The sequence below is a fragment of the Diachasma alloeum genome, unplaced genomic scaffold (genome assembly GCF_001412515.2).
Source record: "Diachasma alloeum isolate Michigan unplaced genomic scaffold, Dall2.0 Dall_scaffold_00178, whole genome shotgun sequence".
In the NCBI taxonomy this organism is placed as follows: domain Eukaryota; kingdom Metazoa; phylum Arthropoda; class Insecta; order Hymenoptera; family Braconidae; genus Diachasma; species Diachasma alloeum.
The window spans coordinates 2,870,736-2,891,078 of record NW_021680344.1 but is presented as its reverse complement, the minus strand read 5'-3'; the positions used below and the strand labels follow the sequence as shown (position 1 = coordinate 2,891,078).

Genomic DNA, 20,343 nt, shown 5'->3' with positions numbered 1-20,343 from the left:
GGGGGGGGGGTGCAAAGGGTCGAAGGTTTACACCAGAGGGCGGTTGGATTTCCACGTGGCTATATTCTATCACTGGTGGGTCTAACGATGGTCATGACATCCAGTGGTTGCATTTACACCGAGAGGCCTCCGGCACGTAAGCTAACCTGTGAAAATAGCCCCATCCCCTCCACCCCCTAGTGGTAAATGAAGAATGCGGGGGGATGAAAGACTAGCTGCATGCGTTGAGTTGTCGACAGGCTGGACTTGGCTTTCAGAGGGCCCTTTAACGACGATAAGTAGGTTTTGGAAGCGCTCGGTCAGGTCGGGCCAACAATGCGGTATAAATTACTCCGGTCCAGTCGTTTGATGTAGTACCACTGCATGTACATGCGTTATACACACGTGAATACCCGGTGGATGATGACGTAATGAGTTGGCTTTGTGGTAATTTTGGCTTCTGGGGGCGGCGGTGGGGGGAGGGGAGAGGGGGCGAACAGAGGTGCTCTATTCCCTTTAATTCCCTCATAATCACCAATTATCGCTGGTGCCGAGTGTCTTCCGCTACAATGGGAATTATCATTTTATCGAAATTATTTAGTTTCGGTATCAGACTGTTGGAGGAACATTGAAATTTCACGAGGAGTCGAGGAGGAGTTGAGGAGTCGGTTTCGGGGGAGTGATGTTGAATCAGATTTGAACGGAGTAAATGGGGAATTTCGATTTTGGGGAAGAGTTGGGGAGTTTCTTTGATGTTTGAATGGCAATTGAATATTCATTGGCGAATTACGATGAATTTTAACGGTTTCGATTAATTTGCAGGGAATAATTGAAATGACATTTATGGTTTTTGTTTATATTATGGGATTTATCGACGAGCAAATGAGTTGAATATTCATGAGGAAACACTGAATTTCCATGATTAACATGAATTTTCAAGTGAAAATGAATATACACGGGAAAATTCCCTTGAATTTTCACGGAATTTGAAGAATTTTTGGAGGAATTCCCTGAAAATTCAGAGGAATCTAGAATTCAAGGGGAGATTTCTCTGAATTTTCCTGATTTTTCACTAATTTTTCCGGAATAATTGAACTGAAATTTATAATTCCCAAAATTTTTCCAAAGAATTATGAATTTTAAATTACAAAATTCCTTCGAATTTCAGTGGACATGTTACTTATTAGAAATTTCCAAGACTCTTACCGAAATTTTAGTGGAAAACTGTCAACAGTGTATCCATTGTTAATAAAATTTGGTTGAATTTTCAAAAAAAGACCTTGAATTAGATTTAAGGGGAAAAAGTCAAAGGAATTTCAAATTTCTCTGAAAATTCAAATAACAACTCCAGAATTTACATGAATTGTCAAATGACAATTAATATTCACAGCCAAATTCCTTTGAATTTTCCGGGAATTCCTCCAAAGCCTTGAATTCCAGGAATTTTTCAAAAAATTCCCTGAAAATTCTCTTCAATTCTCTGAATTTTCCTGATGTTGCCCAATTTTTCCGGAATAATTGAACTGAAATTTACAGTTCCCACCGATTTTTCCCTGAAATGATGAATTTTCAATGACAAAATCCCTTGAAATTTCAGTAGAAAATTAACTCCCAACAACTTGACAGTGTAAAAAGACGTTGTTCGTTCATTTCAGACTGCTGGAGTGCTCTAGACAACGAAGAATGCCAGTCAAAGAATTCAACCCTCATATTCTTCAATCAGAGTTGCTCAGCGATATCGGATGTATGCCAAAAGTTCAACCATCCGGATGGTGGTAATACCACTCACTGTTACAATGGAACCGAAGTCACGGCAATGCGTTCCCTCTACAAGCAGATCTTATCCTCCGAGGAGTATTACAAGTGAGTACTAATTGTTCCAATTGACGAATACGTTTGAAACGATGATTTTGCGGTGGAAAATGTTAATCAACAGAGGAAATCGCAGAGAAACGAAACATTAAATTTCCCATTTTAGTGAGTAAAGTGTCTAATCGTAAAATCTATCGGACTACAGTGATTACGTACTGGGTATACGAGGTGCAACTTGGGAGAATTGGGGCGGAATGAGATGGGAGCTCTTTGGATGTCTGACACTTGCCTGGATTATTTGCTACTTGTGTCTTATACGAGGCGTCCAATCTGTCGGAAAGATCGTATATTTTACTGCCCTATTTCCGTATTTTGTATTGATTGCACTCTTTATTCGAGGTGAGTAGGTTGTAAATATAAATGAATTTAAGTATTTTCGTTGAATTACATTTGGAGAATTATGTTTTCTGAATACGAGGGACTTTTCACATTCGCTTCGATTTTCTCGGAATTCTGGATTGTTTTCGCCAATGAAGACATTAAGACATGCATTCCTTCATTATGCCCTTTTTTCTGTCAGATTTGATGTTCCTTTTTTCAATTTATTATGTATAATTATTCTCTCAACAATTATAAATAATACATTGAAAAAAGCAATACGACCGATGAGACTCATCTGTCCCAACTTATCAGCCGTTCAATTTTCATATTACAATAAATGATTTGCTCATGTTCTAATTCCTATGCTCACTGAATAAAATTTTAATCATAATTACAACTCAATTCCTTCTAGAACACACTTTAGAGTGTGAATTTCTGAAATTCAATGTTTGTCGATACTCTGGTAAAAGTGTTCACACCCTAATTCAATTAATGCTGTTGTTCATCTCATCAATATAATTCCGTGCTTAGAATAATGTCATCTTGTGTTTTCAGCACCAAATTAAAAATTAAAACTTCATTTGGAATATTGAGTCACAGCTTCCGTTTTTTCATATCAGAAATTTTGTGTTTGGATATTAATATTATTTGTTCAAAGTGAAAAAATCGACCATCATTTTTACTATATTGAATTCAGATTTTCCTATCCTTAACGTCAAAAATGTGAAATAATCTCACAATTCTAGCTATTAATTCTAATCAACTTTGTTCGAAGAAAGCCATAGTAAACGCAGTATTATGGAAGTAGAATTATTTTATTTTCCTCTGACCTAAATGACTTGGACAATTATGATTCGTTTATTTTTCTTTTATCGTTATTTTACATCGCTTCGATCCGGTTAGGGTATACTACAATGATGATCAAGACTTTAAATGGTTATTAAATCGTACCATTCTACTCGGCCGGGATTTGAACTCGGAACCTTTCGCATGCGAGGCAACGAACTTACCCACTGCGCCAAGCCACCGGGATTCGTTTATTCATGTTTCATAGAGTGCTATTCAATTCTCTTTAGTTTGAGCATCTAAAAAAATTCAAAATTCTTGTCTTTATGCCGCTGCAGTAGAATAATTCTCCATTTAACAATTTTCCAGGTTTGAAAAAATAGCTATAAAACAAGAATCGATTCGAATGTGAATCGCCCCTCCGAGCCATATCCTAGATTGAATCAGATCGCCCTGAATCCCCATTAAAATCTAAATAACTCACATAAATTTAAAGGTGTAACGCTCGATGGAGCTGGCGATGGTGCCCTGTGGTTCATCACACCAAACTGGTCTACCCTTCTGAATGCAAACGTTTGGGGCGACGCAGCGTCGCAAATCTTCTATTCCCTGGGTATCGGCTGTGGATCTCTGATCACGTTATCGAGCTTCAGTACGTTCACGAATAATTGTCACAGGTAACGTATAATCCACGTAGAAATCAGTCACCAGTGACGCTATCAATTTCCACCGAATTTCACTCGGAAAATGTACAGTCAATCACAATTTATATTCACAAACTAGTATAAACAGTTGGAGTCCATGTGCCATCAGTTTGTTTATCTCTGGGTCTCAAACAAGAGATCAAACTGTTTGTTATTTTAACTCCAAATTGGTTTATGGTCCATCATGATTTGTGGAGGACAATGTAATGGGGTTCTGTGTGTATATGACTTGGTCCTTTCAACATTGATGAGCCTTGGGTTTCAAATTAGAAAGCGCTTGTATGTTATCAGTCCTTTCAGGCGTTATTGTCCAAACATTATCCAAACATAGTCCAAACACTGGCCAAACATTGTCCAAAGACACCTTCCAAACACATTCATTCACATTTATATTCACAAACAAGTATAAATATTTGGAGTCTATGTGCCATCAGTTTGTTTATCTCTGGGTCTCAAACAAAAGATCAAACCGTTTGTTATTTGAGCTCCAGATTATTTGATGATCCATCATGATTTCTGGAGGTCTGTGTGCATGTGACTTGGTCCTTTCAACATTGATGGGGCTTGGGCTTCAAATGAGGAAATGCTTGTACGTTATCAGTCCTTTCAGGGCCAAAGTTTCCGTCGTACCTCAGAAGCAAATACATTTCAAACCGGTAAACAGGTACGTGACGAGAGGCACAGACGTATTCAGACTAACTTTGATCGTTCTCTCCGGCATTCGTGCATTACCCCCGCGCCGTCTTCGGATCTCTGGAATTCTAACCAACGTAAAATCTACAGCTATCTCACGGCCAGGCTACATCGAGCCCTTTGTGAGGAAGGGATAATTCTCATTTGCACTTGGACCGAAAATTCGGGATCTCTTATTCCGCTCACCTTCAGTTACTTGAAATATTTTCTCGGGGTATTTGAGGGAGACGCTCGCTGATTGCCGGCGAAGGAATTTCGGGAAGTTTCTTTAGGAATCGTTTCGTTAATTTTCGGGAGGAGTAATTTTTTGAGAGTTCAGGGGAATTTTAGGGAATGTTAAAATTGAAATTCTTCTTTTCAACATTTTTGTTCGTTATCAGTGATTAATAAAGGGAAATATGTGAAAAAAATGCAATTGAAATTAGATTTGAGATGAATATTCTCGTCATAAATGTTGTATTTAATTAACTCAATTAATAATCGATTACTGGTCATTAAAAAACTCAAAAGCTGGTGCTACGAAAATTTTCCATTATCTGTTCAATTTTCCTCCGCAGTCAAGACTTTGCTAATTCCTTACGCAATATTCCCCGGAATTTCTTCCAATTTAGGGATTACTTCGTTTAAAATTTCAACGATGCTCGTCCTCCTCGCGAACCAGAATTTTCTCGAGAACTTTATTGCATCTAGCAGCATCGGATAATGTGAATGATCCTGTGTTTTCTCGGAGGCCGATCACTTGTTTCTGTTTTCTCCTCTTGACTACGCCGGAGCCCCTTCCAGGATAATTAAGATGGGCTCCAATGTTGGTGTACATGGACGGTTGTTTGTGTCGTATGATACGTAAACAACCTTCGGGGTATCCGCCTGATGTTCTATGCATAACCAAATATCTTAAGGGCTTCGGAAGCATATCAGATTTGCCGGTAACAAGACGTGGGTACATGAATATTTCAGGGTAAACAGACGTTTGTTCTTCATATTTGGATTTTGAGTACGGGTACAATATTGGCGGCGGAGCTGGCTGAATTTTCGACGTTGCCTGAATTTTTTTCTGCATTTTTTATGGCTGCCGGTATTCGCCCAACGTTCGCCCAACATTCGTCCAATATTGATCTTCTGGCCACTCCTGGCCAAGCCTCGCGTAAGTTTGCCTGAATTTTTGCCGCTAGTTTTTTATTTATAACTGCCAGTAGTCGCCCAACATTCGCCCAACTTGAATATCCTTGCTGCCACTCATTGGCCCAACCTTGACCTAATCCTACGAACTAAGCGTCGCTTAGATTTTTACCCCTAGTTTTTCAATTATGGCAGCCAATACTGACCCGACCTCGACCCAACCTTGGCAGCTCGACATTCCCCACGGAAAAATATATATAATATATATGAAACATCTATAAATTTATATTCTATAATATATAAATCAGGTAAATTCCGTACATAATATATATTTTTACGTATGAAACCACCTGAATTTTTCTCCCTATTTTTCATACCACATACAGAGATTCTTCTATTAATTCAAGAAAAATATTTCCTCTGCATTGATGTGAATTCAAATTTCATGCAGCCATTAACATCGTATTTGCACACGGCAAATGAGACATTACCCAAGAACTTACCCTCTGAATATTGATGATGTTTGAATGCACCACCCAATCCCCTCTCCCCACCGAAACGAGTGAAGGCATCCCTTAATGTCTCAACGTAATCACAAAGTGAAAATACGAATAGATTAACAACAAACAATTTCTAGAAATTCCAAAACTTCCGATGGCACTCATTTATTTATCCCTGATGAAGAGGAATGATGATAAAATACCATTCAACGTCACGGTTAGAGGACCATAATTCAATTTCAAAACTTGGTACAATTTGTTCTACCGAATTTTCGGCTTCTCCAGAGGAGATACTGAAACTGAAGAAATAGGGAGTTTTAAGTAGTTACAGTACTTCGCGCACAGACATTAAGTTCAGTCAATGAATTTCATACATTTTATATTTGAAAGTTTGGAATTTTGATGGATGGGGTTTTTAAACTTTGATAACTCTATTTTTGGGTTGTGCGAGTGGAATGTACTTCAGACGTTCGGGAAACTAGTGCACGTACAGCGTCACATACAGAAAAATGGGCCTTTTGAATTGAACATAAATCTTGATTTGCAATTTTGTTATTTATTTCAAATGAAACGTTGTATTAAATTGAAGATGTTGAAGATAATTAAACTGTCAATACCATTTGACCCATAAGACTCTTATAACCTTTCCTCTTGAAATTGAATGAATCTGCAATATTTCCATCATTTATTCGTTCAATCTTTTTCGAGTTTAATACCATTTTAAAGTGACAATCAATTATTAGTATCAAATAAATATTTATTTAGTTCAAAGAAAAAATTTATTTGATGCAAGTAAAGAAATTTTCTCAATACAAGAAAACGGTTTATTTCGTATAAATAAAGAATTTATTTCCATCAAATGAATATTATTAATTAATAGTAAAACAAAATTATTTAATATAAACAAAATTTCGAGTAAAAATTTCTATTGAATTTGAAAAAAAAATTTTTTTGGTACCATTTAAATAAACGTTATTTGATTCAAAAAGATAATTTTTCAGGGTGCAGGCATGGTAGAGAAGAACAAAACAAAAATAAATACGTATTCGTGAGATTATGAAAATCGCACGAGTCGTGGGTAAAGATAATTAGACTCGCAAGCCCATTTAACCAATTTTTTTCTTGGAATCAAATGAATTTAGAATATATCCATTATTTCCATCAAAACCATTACCAAATTCAAACATCATCAATTCTATTTTACTCCTGTTCTCATATCAACATACGTGTCATACAAATAAATGTTAGAGCTATAAGCAGACAAACATCAATTGCACTTATGTTAATTAATTGGGTAAATACATGGGAGCGAATCGACGAATCAAGAGCGAGATGTTTTGATATGTCGAAAGGTCCTTTGATATCACTCCCCAAATTTACCCGCAATTATAACATTCCGCATCCCCCCCCCCCCGATTTTTAATTTCAACTAATGAATTTCACCAGAATGAAAAACTCGAAAAATTCGCAGATGAATTTGTTCATTTCAACAATTCTGATATTTCTCCCGACATTCTTCCACTTCAGATTCAACGAAAAGGTCATATTCCAGTCTTGTAATGGAAAAAAATTTACTGGTTCAGATAGTTAAAGCATTCCTCTCTCCTCTCGTTGAAATTGTTAAATCGTTTGGTTAAACAAAGATGTCACTATTTGATATTGATCCCAACGAAGCGCTGAGCAATGTGTGGAGTAGTGAATTCCACTGATCACATTGAATCGCTGGGTCAGTGGGAATCTACAATACTTGAATTTTCACACCGGATGGGGATTGGAGGACGGAATTTTCCACTGTTGAGTGCAGCATTTTCACGGGTCTCGTTATAGCAAACGAGCTTTTTCGGGGATCTGACTTGTCAGTATTTCCATTGTTTTCGTCAATCCGGTCATTTCCAGTTTTTTGCTTTCGAATGGAAGAGCTTTGTTATCGCGAAATTTACGTTCCCAATAGAAATTTTTTCTAATTTCATGGAAATTTGAAATTTGAAAAATGATTATTATAGTAAATCTCATGAGAGTGACATGGAATCGGATGTAGGGAAAAAATGGTTATGAAAGTTTAAGTTTTAAATTGAGTTCACGGAAATCCATGAGTTTTCAGTGGAAGTGAGATGGAAATTTCAGAACTTGATTAAATTTTCAGAGGAACATGAATATTCGGAAACAAAAAAACGTGAATTTTCAATTTTCCCTGAATTTTCCTGATTTTTCTGAATTTTCACAGAACAATTGATCTGAAAAATCAAGTATTCTATTGATTTCTAGATGATTTGAACAGAAAATCAACGGAACATTTGATTTTTCAATAACAAGATTTCGTGAAATTTCAGTGGAACTTGAACACGATAAAAATGTCCGGAATTTGGCACGGAAAATTCAGACAAAAATTTTTAACACTGTAAATGTGACAAAATGATTTTTCTAACCGCCAGTATAATTATAAACATTCCTCCTACTCCTCCAGGTCATTGTGCGGTTGTCGGCAATTCTACCCTCCAATTGAATTGAAAAATACAAATCTTCACTACTTGCCAACGTTTCGAGCGGTATATCCACTCCTCATCAGAACAATCTATTCATATTCACCTACAAACAAACCATAAAGAGAGATCCCATTCGGAAGCAAATTACGAATTTATCAGCACCAATAACTATACTCATTTATAAAAAAATGCAATTGTCAACTTGTTTTTCCCCTTAAACAATACGAAGCAATCCAAGTGATGCAAGTCAATATTGCTCCGCCAGTTTCAATTCCCCAGTTGTCCCTTCACCCATCGATCTGAAAACCATATCCTCTCAATGTCCCACCGCTCCCCCAAATGAAGAAGAAGAAATGGCTAAAAGAGGAGAGAATAGGCTTGTACAATGCAAGTTTGAGAATTCTGTTAGTGGGTTGGCACTCGAACGTGAAGTAATTCGAGGAGCCGCGAACAAAAGATCCGGTGGATCCCGCGTAATCTTGCAACCTCGGGGGTTTTTGGGAGAGCTGAAGGGGCTGAAGGGGCATCGGGAAGGGGTGAACCTTGCCGAGGGATTTCAGGGTGAGACGGGCTCACGGAATCCTCAGCCGAATACCCTAGACGGAATAAACCACGATCCATATCTCGTTTTTATCCTTTCTCCCGCCTCTTCCTCGCCCCCATACCATTCATTTCTCCTTACTCTCGACATTCTTTTCTCCTCTCAATATGTTTTTTTTCTGGTCCCTTTAGCCTGTATTATTTCTCTCCATTCTTCCCTTTTTTTTTGTCACAGGGATGCGATATTCGTCTCGCTCACCAATCTATTCACATCGATATTCGCGGGATTCGTCATATTCACGATCATGGGATACTTGGCGAAGCAGATGAATATGCCGATCGAGGAGGTTGTAAAGAGTGGACCTGGACTCGCTTTCGTTGCTTATCCGGAGGCTGTTGTCAGAATGCCGTGGCCGAATCTCTGGGCTTTCTTGTTCTTCTTCATGCTGTTTATTCTCGGACTGGGAAGCCAGGTAAATATCGTTCTTTTATGTGTAAATATCCCGGGTTATCGATGCTGTATGGGTTGTTATCTCAGAAATATACGCTGTAATGGAAATTCAAACGGATCTGCTGCGAAATAGTGGTCACTAAAAGGGGTAGAATGCTCATCGAAAGCATTATACCTTCAATGCTCCGTTATCGATCGAAATATCTCGATAACTATTGACGGGTCATCAACATACAAAGGAGAAGAATGGTAGGGAATTTCATCACGAATAAAATGATTTGTCCATCGCATTTCTCCGGTGTATAGTTCTCGAGAAATCGACGTTTGTTTGAATCCCCGAAAAAGTGAAGCGCAGTAGCTACTTGAAAGAATGCGTGTATCTCGTGAACTATATATCGTAACGAGAAAAATCGGAAATCATTTCATTCGGGGTAAAATTCCCTACATTTTCTACACGGTAGGTTTCGACGGTTTCCCCAGTATTTCTCGTGATATCTCAATCGAAAATGCGGCATTTTTTGCTCAACACAAAGCACGTCCTTTGCCCCATTCTTTCATTCGCGAAAGCAACTGCAACCCTTTAATTCCAAATTAACTCCCCCATTACACCACAATAATTATCCTTTCATCAAATACACCCACCTCCAGCGCATTAAATCCATAATAGAACCCGGGAAATCACCAATGAAACATTAATTACCGTCTGACGCATTACTACCGCGTGAGTATCACTTGCATATTAATTCCAACGTGACGCGCGCATGAAAAAAAAATTATTACTCTATCCCCCGGGACACACCACTCACGTTTTCACTCGACACTTTTTTCCCCACCCTCGCTTTTTCATTTTATTCTATTTCCCTCTCTATCTCGCCCTTATCATTTTATTTCCCCTTTTTTTCCCATTTCTCTCTCCATTCCCTTTTTTTTATTCATTCCGCACTGCCCTCTCGTCTGCTCTGTTTCGTGCGGGACGCTTCGAAAGAGAAGAGGCCGTAGAGTGAGGAAGGGGACCTCGGATTATTGAAACAACGGTGGCGCATGCATTACGCCGGACTGGAGGGTCACGGCAGCAGCTCTGGTCTCCTACCAAAACCACTAACAACAATTATTGCAAAAATCCCTCATGTTACCTGCGCGCACTGCGCGTAAATGCTGTTGAAATAGCTGATGTTTCAATGAGAACAAGAGAAAAGTTTTACTCAGCTTTCTCTTTCATTCTGGCCAGGTTTGTCTATATTTATTACATCCTGACTTGATGATTATAAAAACAGAGTTATTAATCATGAAGAGTCCATTCCAAATCCTGAGCCCAGAGCTCGTCCATTGAAAGCCTCTCGTCTAAGAAAGACAGCGAGAGCTCTTCAAAAAACATAATTGCAATGCCCGATCAATCCTCAATGCCCAAATGATCGGCCTCATGATCCCCAATTCACCACTCTAATCATGCCCACCTCCTCAACAATCTAAATACCACCAGTATGTCAATATCCAATCAGAGTTTGTAGGAGCTCAGGTTGAGTCTCGTGTATAATGATTTGAATGAAATCAAAATGCTGTTGAAATAACTGTCGTTTCTCTTCCATTCTCGCCAGGTTTGTCTACATTTATTACATCCTGACTTGATGATTATAAAAACAGAGTTATTAATCATGAACAGTCCCTTCCAAATCCTGTGCCCAGAACTCGTGTATTGAAAGCCTCTCGTCTAAGAAAGACAGCAACACCTCTCCAAAAAACATAATTGCAATGTTCCATCAATCCTCAATGCCCAAATGATCAGCCTCATGATCCCCAATTCACCACTCTAATCATCTCCACCTCCTCAACAATTTAAATACCACCAGTATGTCAATATCCAATCAGAGTTTGTAGGAGCTCAGGTTGAGTTTCGTGTATAATGATTTAAATGAAATCAAAATGCTGTTGAGATAACTGTCGTTTCTCTTCCATTCTCGCCAGGTTTGTCTACATTTATTACATCCTGACTTGATGATTATAAAAACAGAGTTATTAATCATGAACAGTCCCTTCCAAATCCTGTGCCCAGAACTCGTGTATTGAAAGCCTCTCGTCTAAGAAAGACAGCAACACCTCTCCAAAAAACATAATTGCAATGTTCCATCAATCCTCAATGCCCAAATGATCAGCCTCATGATCCCCAATTCACCACTCTAATCATCTCCACCTCCTCAACAATTTAAATACCACCAGTATGTCAATATCCAATCAGAGTTTGTAGGAGCTCAGGTTGAGTCTCGTGTATAATGATTTGAATGAAATCAAAATGCTGTTGAAATAACTGTCGTTTCTCTTCCATTCTCGCCAGGTTTGTCTACATTTATTACATCCTGACTTGATGATTATAAAAACAGAGTTATTAATCATGAACAGTCCCTTCCAAATCCTGTGCCCAGAACTCGTGCATTGAAAGCCTCTCGTCTAAGAAAGACAGCGAGAGCTCTCCAAAAAACATAATTGCAATGTTCCATTAATCCTCAATGCCCAAATGATCAGCCTCATGATCCCCAATTCACCACTCTAATCATCTCCACCTCCTCAACAATCTAAATACCACCAGTATGTCAATATCCAATCACAGTTTGCAGGAGTTCAGGCGATAAACACAGCTGTACTGGACGTACGTCCGAATCTCCGGAAACACGAGAGCCTAGTGATCCTGTTTATATGCATCTGTGGATGGCTTTTAGCACTGCCAATGATCTTTGATGGTGGTATATACATGTACACACTGATGGACTGGAATACGGCATCTTGGGCGATACTACTGATTGGATTTGCCGAAGTCATAGTGCCAGCTTGGATATACGGTTGTGATAAATTTCTCGGCAATGTCGCGGAAATGAAAATGACGTTTGGCAAAATTATGTACAAGTACTGGTGGCTCAGCTGGACAGTGCTTGCACCAATTACAACGGTGGTAAGTAAATTCAGGCGAAAACATTGTACTCATGAATTTCACCAATCAGCCGTGAAACACACACCATTGGCTTCATCGTAAACGTGTATGTCTCATTTCCATCTACTCACCTACGGAGGTTTACTAGTCATCCCCGAACTACTGCTCTTGGTTTATATTGCAGATACACTGGGTTTACTCGTCTCCTGTTTGCATTTGCACCGGTGACAATGTACCAAATTTACACGTTATCCCCTTTGTCAATGGGGGGTAAATCGGAGTGTAGTAGTCAATTGGTCGGGTCTTGATACTGGGGGGGGGGGGGGGGGGAATTGGGGGTTGTCATTGAGGGAATGGAGAGTTCATTATGGGAAGAGAAATAATTGATGAGGGCGAGATTACAGGGCAGGAAGAGATTTTATCTCATTTTAATGCCGAATATATCAAGGTGAATGTCACCCAGAACAAGTAGAGTTGCATTTTTTTTATGAATGAGTGTATTGTTGCTAATAAATTAGCAATTTGCTTCCGAATAGCTTCTTTTTCAAAAATTCTTATTTCAGTATTCTTTTCTTCTATTTTTTCATGTCATAGCACTATCATCAATTGAAATGTTATCGAAATTTGGCATTTTATTCAGTTCTGTCGCATGATTCCACATTCAGATCGTCTCGAGACGCAAATTCGTTTTCCGTCCGGGTTTAATCAAGGTTCAATCAAGGTTTAACCAGTGTATAGCCGGGTTTTAGTCAGGGTTTATTCAGGATTTAGCCAGAGTATAACCCAGGTCCTGTCAGAAGTTAGTCGGGACCATGAATCAATATGAATAAGTATTCAACATAATAGAGACTGGTATCTGAGAGATAAAGATTTTGATATAAAAAGCTCATGACGGTATTGTGTAACTTGATGAGCGATGATGCTGTTCTCACCATTTTTCAACTTGATTAAGAAGACATTGAAATATACTTTTCAAGCCCTGATTTAATTGCTATTACTAATGATTCTTTCAGTAATCATGAGAAAACCGATTTTCTCTTTTAAATCGCATGAACAATGTGCTATAACCCAACAGCGAATTGTGCGACCCCCATCATATTCTGATAGAATTAAGAATGTATTGTTATCAATTTTTTTAGCCTCGACTAATTCCATTTTGATGACAAATTTTTGAGTGATCGTTGAAAAATCGATTTTTGGAAAATATCAATTTTTTCGAATCTATATGAAAAATTGAATTTCAATTGGCGTCAATGAGTAGAGGAAATTCGATTGATTCCTTATAAAAAAATTGCAAAAAAAAATGAAGAAACACAACTTGAAAGAAGACTAAGGAAATAATTTCAAAAGTGCAATTTTTGAAAATTACAAGCATTTTCTATAAATAATTTATGAACAATCAATTTGCCACTGTAAATATCATTTGTTTGGAATCAGAACAAATTTATTCATATTCTGAATTTTATCAAAAATTGATTTCATGCCTAAAAAAATTATAATTTTGGGCAAAAAGTAATTTGAATAACGCTGAATATTCATGATTCCTTTCAAATTTTTTTCACGTAATTCAATTGACAGATTTGATGATGGAAGATGCTTGAATCTCTACACTGGTCTCTACCAAACTGTGAAAGACAGTCGTGGATATCTTTAAGACTTTCAAAAGCCTGAATTTCAGTTCACAAGTCTCAAAATGAAACTTATTTTTTTTGTCGCTCAGTGAATACATCTCTGAAAACTTTAGACCCCCGATTCGCCCGCCAGACATCAAAAATAGCGCCTGCACTTTCGCCTTTCACCCAACTCACGTCAGCATAAAACTCAAAACCCCGAAAACACCGTCATTACTTTCATTAAATCGTTCTCATTGCGTCGCACCGCGCCACAAATGCCCACCATGTATATATTTTTCGCCTTAAAAACAAGCATTAAAACGTAAAAAAGTAAAAAATTGAACGGCCACACACACCAGCTGCTTTATGATACAGCCAAGCACTGGTGAACATCGCGCTCGTACTCGTTAACGAGGGATTAAAGTACACCCGGGGATTTTGGTAGAGCCTTACCATATTGAAAGACTTCGTTTCGTCTCTCCGTCATTTGTGCGATATTTATTCCTCTCGTTACTCCATCGTTCCATTTCATTCTTTTCCGGCTATTTTCTCCGGTTGAATACCTTTTTTTCCACGGATTTTTCCATTCATATTAGATGAAACCAGTGGGGGGGATTGCACAGTGGATTATATCGAAAGGATAAAAAATTTGTTTCTTATTTTTCACCATTCGCTTTGATGTTTTTTTAATTGACATGCGCTCCAGTAAGTAGTTCAATTCGCGTGGACTAGGGGATTAATAATTCTTTCCATTTGACCTTTTTTTTCATCTGGTTATCAGTGGATGAGTAACTGGAGAGCAATTGAGGTGCATTGTCGAATGGAAAAACTCATTAAGGTATTTGCGGCGTGATCAGAGGAACATATTGAATCGTACTAATATATTTCATCCGTATAAATTTCATTTATGGATATCCAAGTACTTTGGCTATTTTTTCTCATGTGAAATGCTTTTATACTTGCGTAGCTGAACATCAGAGCTATCGTTTGAGCACCATTTGACCTTAAATTTTCGGCCATTTAGCAATGAGTTTATTATTTAAACTTTGCAGGTTTGAATTTGAATCTCGATATCGATTCGTTAGAAAAAATTTTTAAAATCTGAAACAAATTAAATGGTTTACAATTGCAATTTTTTGAAACTAGGAGCGTTTTTTAAAAATAATTTATGAACATCAATATCAATTTTCTATCGTAACAAATTTATTCACATGCGAATTGAATTATCTTGACTCATCCAACCACTAGTAATCTAAAAAATATTGAAATCAAATTAGTTTGGTGCTGTGAAATACTCAAGTGAATTTATATGGCGTTAATGATGTTACTCTTGCAAATAATCAGAATCAATCTTAAAATCAAGCTATATCTATTGATAAATAATACAACCAAACAAATTAAAAATATTTTTATAAATTTCAACCAACTTTAATATTTATATCGAATTCCAATATCGCCTTAAAAAATCGAATCAATGAATCAATTAGATAAAACTGCTGTCATTTAATTTTTAGAATATTTAATCCAATGAATCAATTAACAAGAAGGAGAAGATTTAGATAAGAAATTGAAAGGGAGCGATCCAATGTAATAAACATTCAAAAATCTGTCAATTGCAAAATTCTTTGAAGCACGCATTAAACATCCAAGTGAATTAAATCCATTCAACATCGTATTATTAATTTTAAAACAGCGATAAATCAAATTTTAGAATAGCCAATTCTATATAAAAACCAGAAACCAAACCAAAAAAATTTTCCTTCATCTCATAATAGTCTCAAATAATTTAAGAAACTGATTTTTTTAAACGATTTTGAATCCTTTCAGGGCGTCTTCACCTACCAGATGATCACCTACCTTCCACCGACGTACGGTGACTACGCTTTCCCATCATCGGCGAATGTCATCGGTATTCTGATCGGTCTGGCGACACTGGCACCTCTGCCGTTATTCTTCCTTCATAGTCTATGGAAAGGACCGGTGAGTTTTGATTAAAAGCGCGTTGGCATGGGTGGTACCTATGGCTATCAACACTGACAGCGGATCAATGTGCGAGACTTGCTGATAAATTGGGCCGGGGGGGGGGGGGGAGAAGGGAAGTTGAAGTGGATTGAGGGATTTGGCTCTGTGTGAGAACGGCAAGAAAACCGGTCAATTTTCGCAAAAGCTAAATTACGTCAAAGTTAACTCGGGTTGTTCATACACACCGTCCGCCATTGTCCTGGCTTTCACCTCTCGTACGTACCAATAATACGAGTGTCAACTTGATTTATGACGCTGAGTATTTTTTCGACGTTCAAGGAGAGTGAGGATATATTGAGCGGCAAGCTCTCGGAATATTGTGTTGTCGTTTGCTTCATTAAAGAGAAAAATTGGTTTTCAGTTTCAATATTATGACACTCGTTTGCAAACAATCGATCAATTTGTTGGATATGTTTAAGAGACGATCAAAGAGATGAGGGTCAAATTTGATTTGAGCCAAGTGGGCAGTTGTATTTTTTATGAATAAGTTTAGTTATTGTTGCTAATAAATTAGCAATTTGCCTCCGAATGGGTTCTCTTTTTTAAATTCTTATCTCACTATGCTCCTCTTCTATTTTTTTATGTCATAGTACTATCATCAATTGAAACGTCATCAAAATTTTGGATATCATTTCTTTCTGTCGAATAATTCAGAACCTCTCAAGACTCGAATTCGTTTTCAGTGCGGGTCTAATCAAGGTTTAATCAGTGTATAGCCGGGATTCAGTCAGGGTTTATTCAGGATTTAGCCAAAGTTTAACCCAGGTTCTGTCAGAATTTAGTCGGAACCATGAATCAATATGAATAAGTATTCAACATAATAGAGACTGGTATTTGAGAGAGAGATTTTGATATAAAAAGCTCATAACCGTATTGTGTAACTTGATAAGCAATGAGGGTGTTCTCACCATTTTTCAACTTGATTAAGAAGGCATTGAAATCAGTAGCGAAGCGGTAAACCGGGTTAAGTCGTTTTTTACTATTGGCTAGTTTTTGACGAATATCTCGGAATCTAAAAGAGATAGAAAGATTTTTGTCATGACCTTTTTTGTAGAGCTAATAAAGCGTTATAAAAAAAGTCATGAGAAAAATTTTGCTATCTCTCTTAGATTCCGAGATATTCAGCAAAAACTGGCTAATAGTCAAAATCGACTTAACTCGGTTTACCGCTTCACTACTGAAATATACTTTTCAAGCCCTGATTTAACTGCTATTACTGATAATTCTTTCAGTAATCATGAGAAAACCGATTTTCTGTTTCAAATCGCATAACAATCGTGCTGTAATTCAACAACGAATTGTGCGACCCCCATCATATTCTGATAGAATCAAGAGGGTATTGTTATCAATTTTTTGAGCCATAACTAATTTTATTTTGATGACAATTTTTTGAGTGATCGTTGAAAAATCGATTTTTGGAAAAACATCAATTTTTTCGAATCTGTTTGAAAAATTAAATTTTAATTTGTGTCAATGAATAGAGGTGATTCCAAGCCAAAAAAATAAAACTTAAATTTGAGCGATTATAAAGCTTCCATTCGGAATAAAAAATCATCTCATTCTTTCCGATTTATTTGTTCTCAGCGTGACTGCAGTTTATTTCGTCCATCGAAGAGCTGGGGACCATCGTCGAAAACCGACTGGTGAAATTCAAGTGGAAACTGCCCCTTGCAGTCCGCCACCGCGTTACCTCCTATTTTTCCCTCTTTTATTCACTTCAAACGATCCTTTAGTCTCTCTGCTCGAATAAAAAAATCCCGTGTGCACTTGAACCACAAGCGAGACACCGATACGTCTTTGGTAATAAAGAGTCTCTGTTTTTGGTTTTTTCCTCTCTTCGTTTTTCTCTCTTCACCTGGGAGGATCACGCGGTCGAGAGAGTGGACTCGTTACTTTACGAGAGTATAGATAACCGGGACATGTCCTTTATTTTTTATTTTGTGTTTCCTTTGAAACTTGGCCAGCCGTAAGTGCCCACGTTGTACCAATTTAGCCTTTTAATTGCAAAAGGCGGGCCACTTGTTTTTTAAGGGCTTCGGGATTGTAATTAAGAGGACGGAGGAGATTTATTTAAGAATTTTTGTATTTATTGTGTGCAAGTATTTGTCTATTGTTTTGAATAAATAATATTTTCACTAGAGTTCGATTGTTTCATTGTTTTGGTTTTTATTCTATTTTTTGGGAATTATTTCAGCATATTTTTGTCGGAGTTTTTGAGATTGAGAAAAATTATCTTGGTTTAAGATATTAAGATTATCTTGAAATAAAAATGTCTTAATTTGATATCACTTTTTAATTAAAAAAAATGGGAAAAAATTGAAATAAAATAACAAAAATTTACGACAAAAATATTGATCACAATGTCACATAAAATTCTAACCCTCATCACTATTCCATTTCCTGTCAACTCATTGAAACTAGGTTAACTCTCACCAAAAGCATATGCCCCCCTCTGGGTTATGGTCGGTGGTAAAAAAAAGTCCTTGCCGTTTCTACAAAATTCCGCCCCAATACTCGATCCCCCCCATTCCCCCACAATCAATGTCACACGAGATATCTTTGTACACGAATTATTCCCGCCCTCATGCATTTTCATGAGTCTCCGTTATAGTTGAAAAAAAAAATGGATAATAAAACGATATTTTTTTCTTTCCACAATATAAAAAACATAAAATGCCCATAACGCATGCACTTGCCCCGCTGTACCATCCTCAACGTGAAAAAAACATCCACAAAAAGCCACACAATGTCTGACCAACCCCGTAGTTTCACTACTTTCACCCAGTAAAACAGGTACCCGCTGAGTCAGACCCCCGCCCCTCGCGAGGCAATTTATTTTTTAATACTCTCGGTTCTTACCCATTCCCACGGCACCCGCCCGGCCGTTAATCAAACAAAATCGCGATGAAGGATAAAAACAATAACTACAGATGCTCCGTCGATTCTCACTCGACTTCCTCAAATATTTTATGATTTCGGAAATAATTAGACTCGCTTTCTCCCCCGACCCGTTATATATCTCCAGTAACTAGTTATCTTCCACCTCCACAATTCACCATTCTGTATTACCCTCACCGCCCTCCGCTGTTGGATTATATCTCTCAAAGGCCAGTGAAGAAAACTCATTTTCAACGATTTATTACAGTCACGTGGGTTCAATTAGTCGACAGGGTAACGAGCTTTGGCATCTCTTATGCATTCACTTCCACTTTTACCCACTCATCCCTTATATTTTCTGTTCTACAACCGATGGATCGCGGCCATTGTCTCAACAGGTCAACGTCTTGACAGATGGGCATTGGTGTAAACTTCATGTCAAGATTTTTCTCCAGATGTGGAATTTCATGTGTTCCGTGTTTATTCTTTTTTTCTTCTTTTGTTATGATTTTGAAAAGAATTTTTGGATGAAAAAAGAAGGAGAAACGGTTGATAATCTATTTTTGTCTTTTTGGGATCTTTTTGGTATCTCAATTTAATTTTTTTTTGTGGAAATTTTCATTTTTTTGTGAGAAACTTTTTTTGTAACAACATAGTCAATATATTTTTTCTAATAAATTAGGAGTTTGTTTCCGAATGAAATTTTTATGACGATGTATTCTAATTTTAATTCAACATTGTCGCAATGCTGGCAGCCAACGTTGCCCCAACGTTGGTAACCAACATTGATTCAACGATGACTGTCAACATCGCCTCAATGATGACAACCAACATTGCCCTAACATTGTTAATCAACATGACCCCAATGTTGGCAACCAACGTTGCCTCAATGTTGGCAGCCGACATAGCCTCAATGCTGGCAGCCAACATTACTCCGTCGGAAGCCAACATAGTTCCAACGTTGATAACCACCATTGCCCCAACATTGGTAGCCAAAATTGTCTCAATGCTGGCACCCAACATCTCCCCAAAGTTGGCAGCCAACATTGTCCCAACCTTAACAATTTTGACCTTTCCCTAAACATTGGTTTCAAAAAAAATTTTGTCAACAACAGATGATGCAATCAATCTCATGCTCGAACTCTGTCAAGATGGCATTGTGAATACTATTTTGAATCGCAATTGGATTCATTAAAACAATTATTTTTCCACTTATCATCGAAAAACGGTCGCATACACATACGCACTCATACATGCATACATACACCAGGGCAATAAAAATATTATATGCCTGAGGCCAAAATTAGTTATCCCGGCACAAAAAAATTCCAAATTTCGTATTAAACGAATACAAAGCTTCCACTCGCAAGCAAAAAACAACACTTCCCTTCAACATTAAGAAACTAATTACCCCCCGAAATCCATCGACAAAGCGTTCTAACATCCGGTATATCCCCCCCCCC

The 20,343-nt window shown here is 37.6% G+C and overlaps 1 protein-coding gene across 1 annotated transcript in view; it reads left to right on the top strand.

Annotated features, from left to right (window-relative positions):
* LOC107039129 (sodium- and chloride-dependent glycine transporter 1) overlaps positions 1–18,094 on the top strand; it is a 32,223-nt gene extending 14,129 nt beyond the window's left edge. Inside the window, exons 4-10 of the mRNA XM_015258603.1 lie at positions 1,635–1,842; positions 1,997–2,190; positions 3,455–3,635; positions 9,233–9,470; positions 12,051–12,389; positions 15,809–15,961; positions 17,588–18,094. Coding sequence (XP_015114089.1) covers positions 1,635–1,842; positions 1,997–2,190; positions 3,455–3,635; positions 9,233–9,470; positions 12,051–12,389; positions 15,809–15,961; positions 17,588–17,650 — 1,376 coding nt within the window. The 3' untranslated portion in view covers positions 17,651–18,094. The remainder of the gene's footprint in view (positions 1–1,634; positions 1,843–1,996; positions 2,191–3,454; positions 3,636–9,232; positions 9,471–12,050; positions 12,390–15,808; positions 15,962–17,587) is intronic.
* The last annotated feature ends 2,249 nt before the right edge of the window (positions 18,095–20,343 follow it).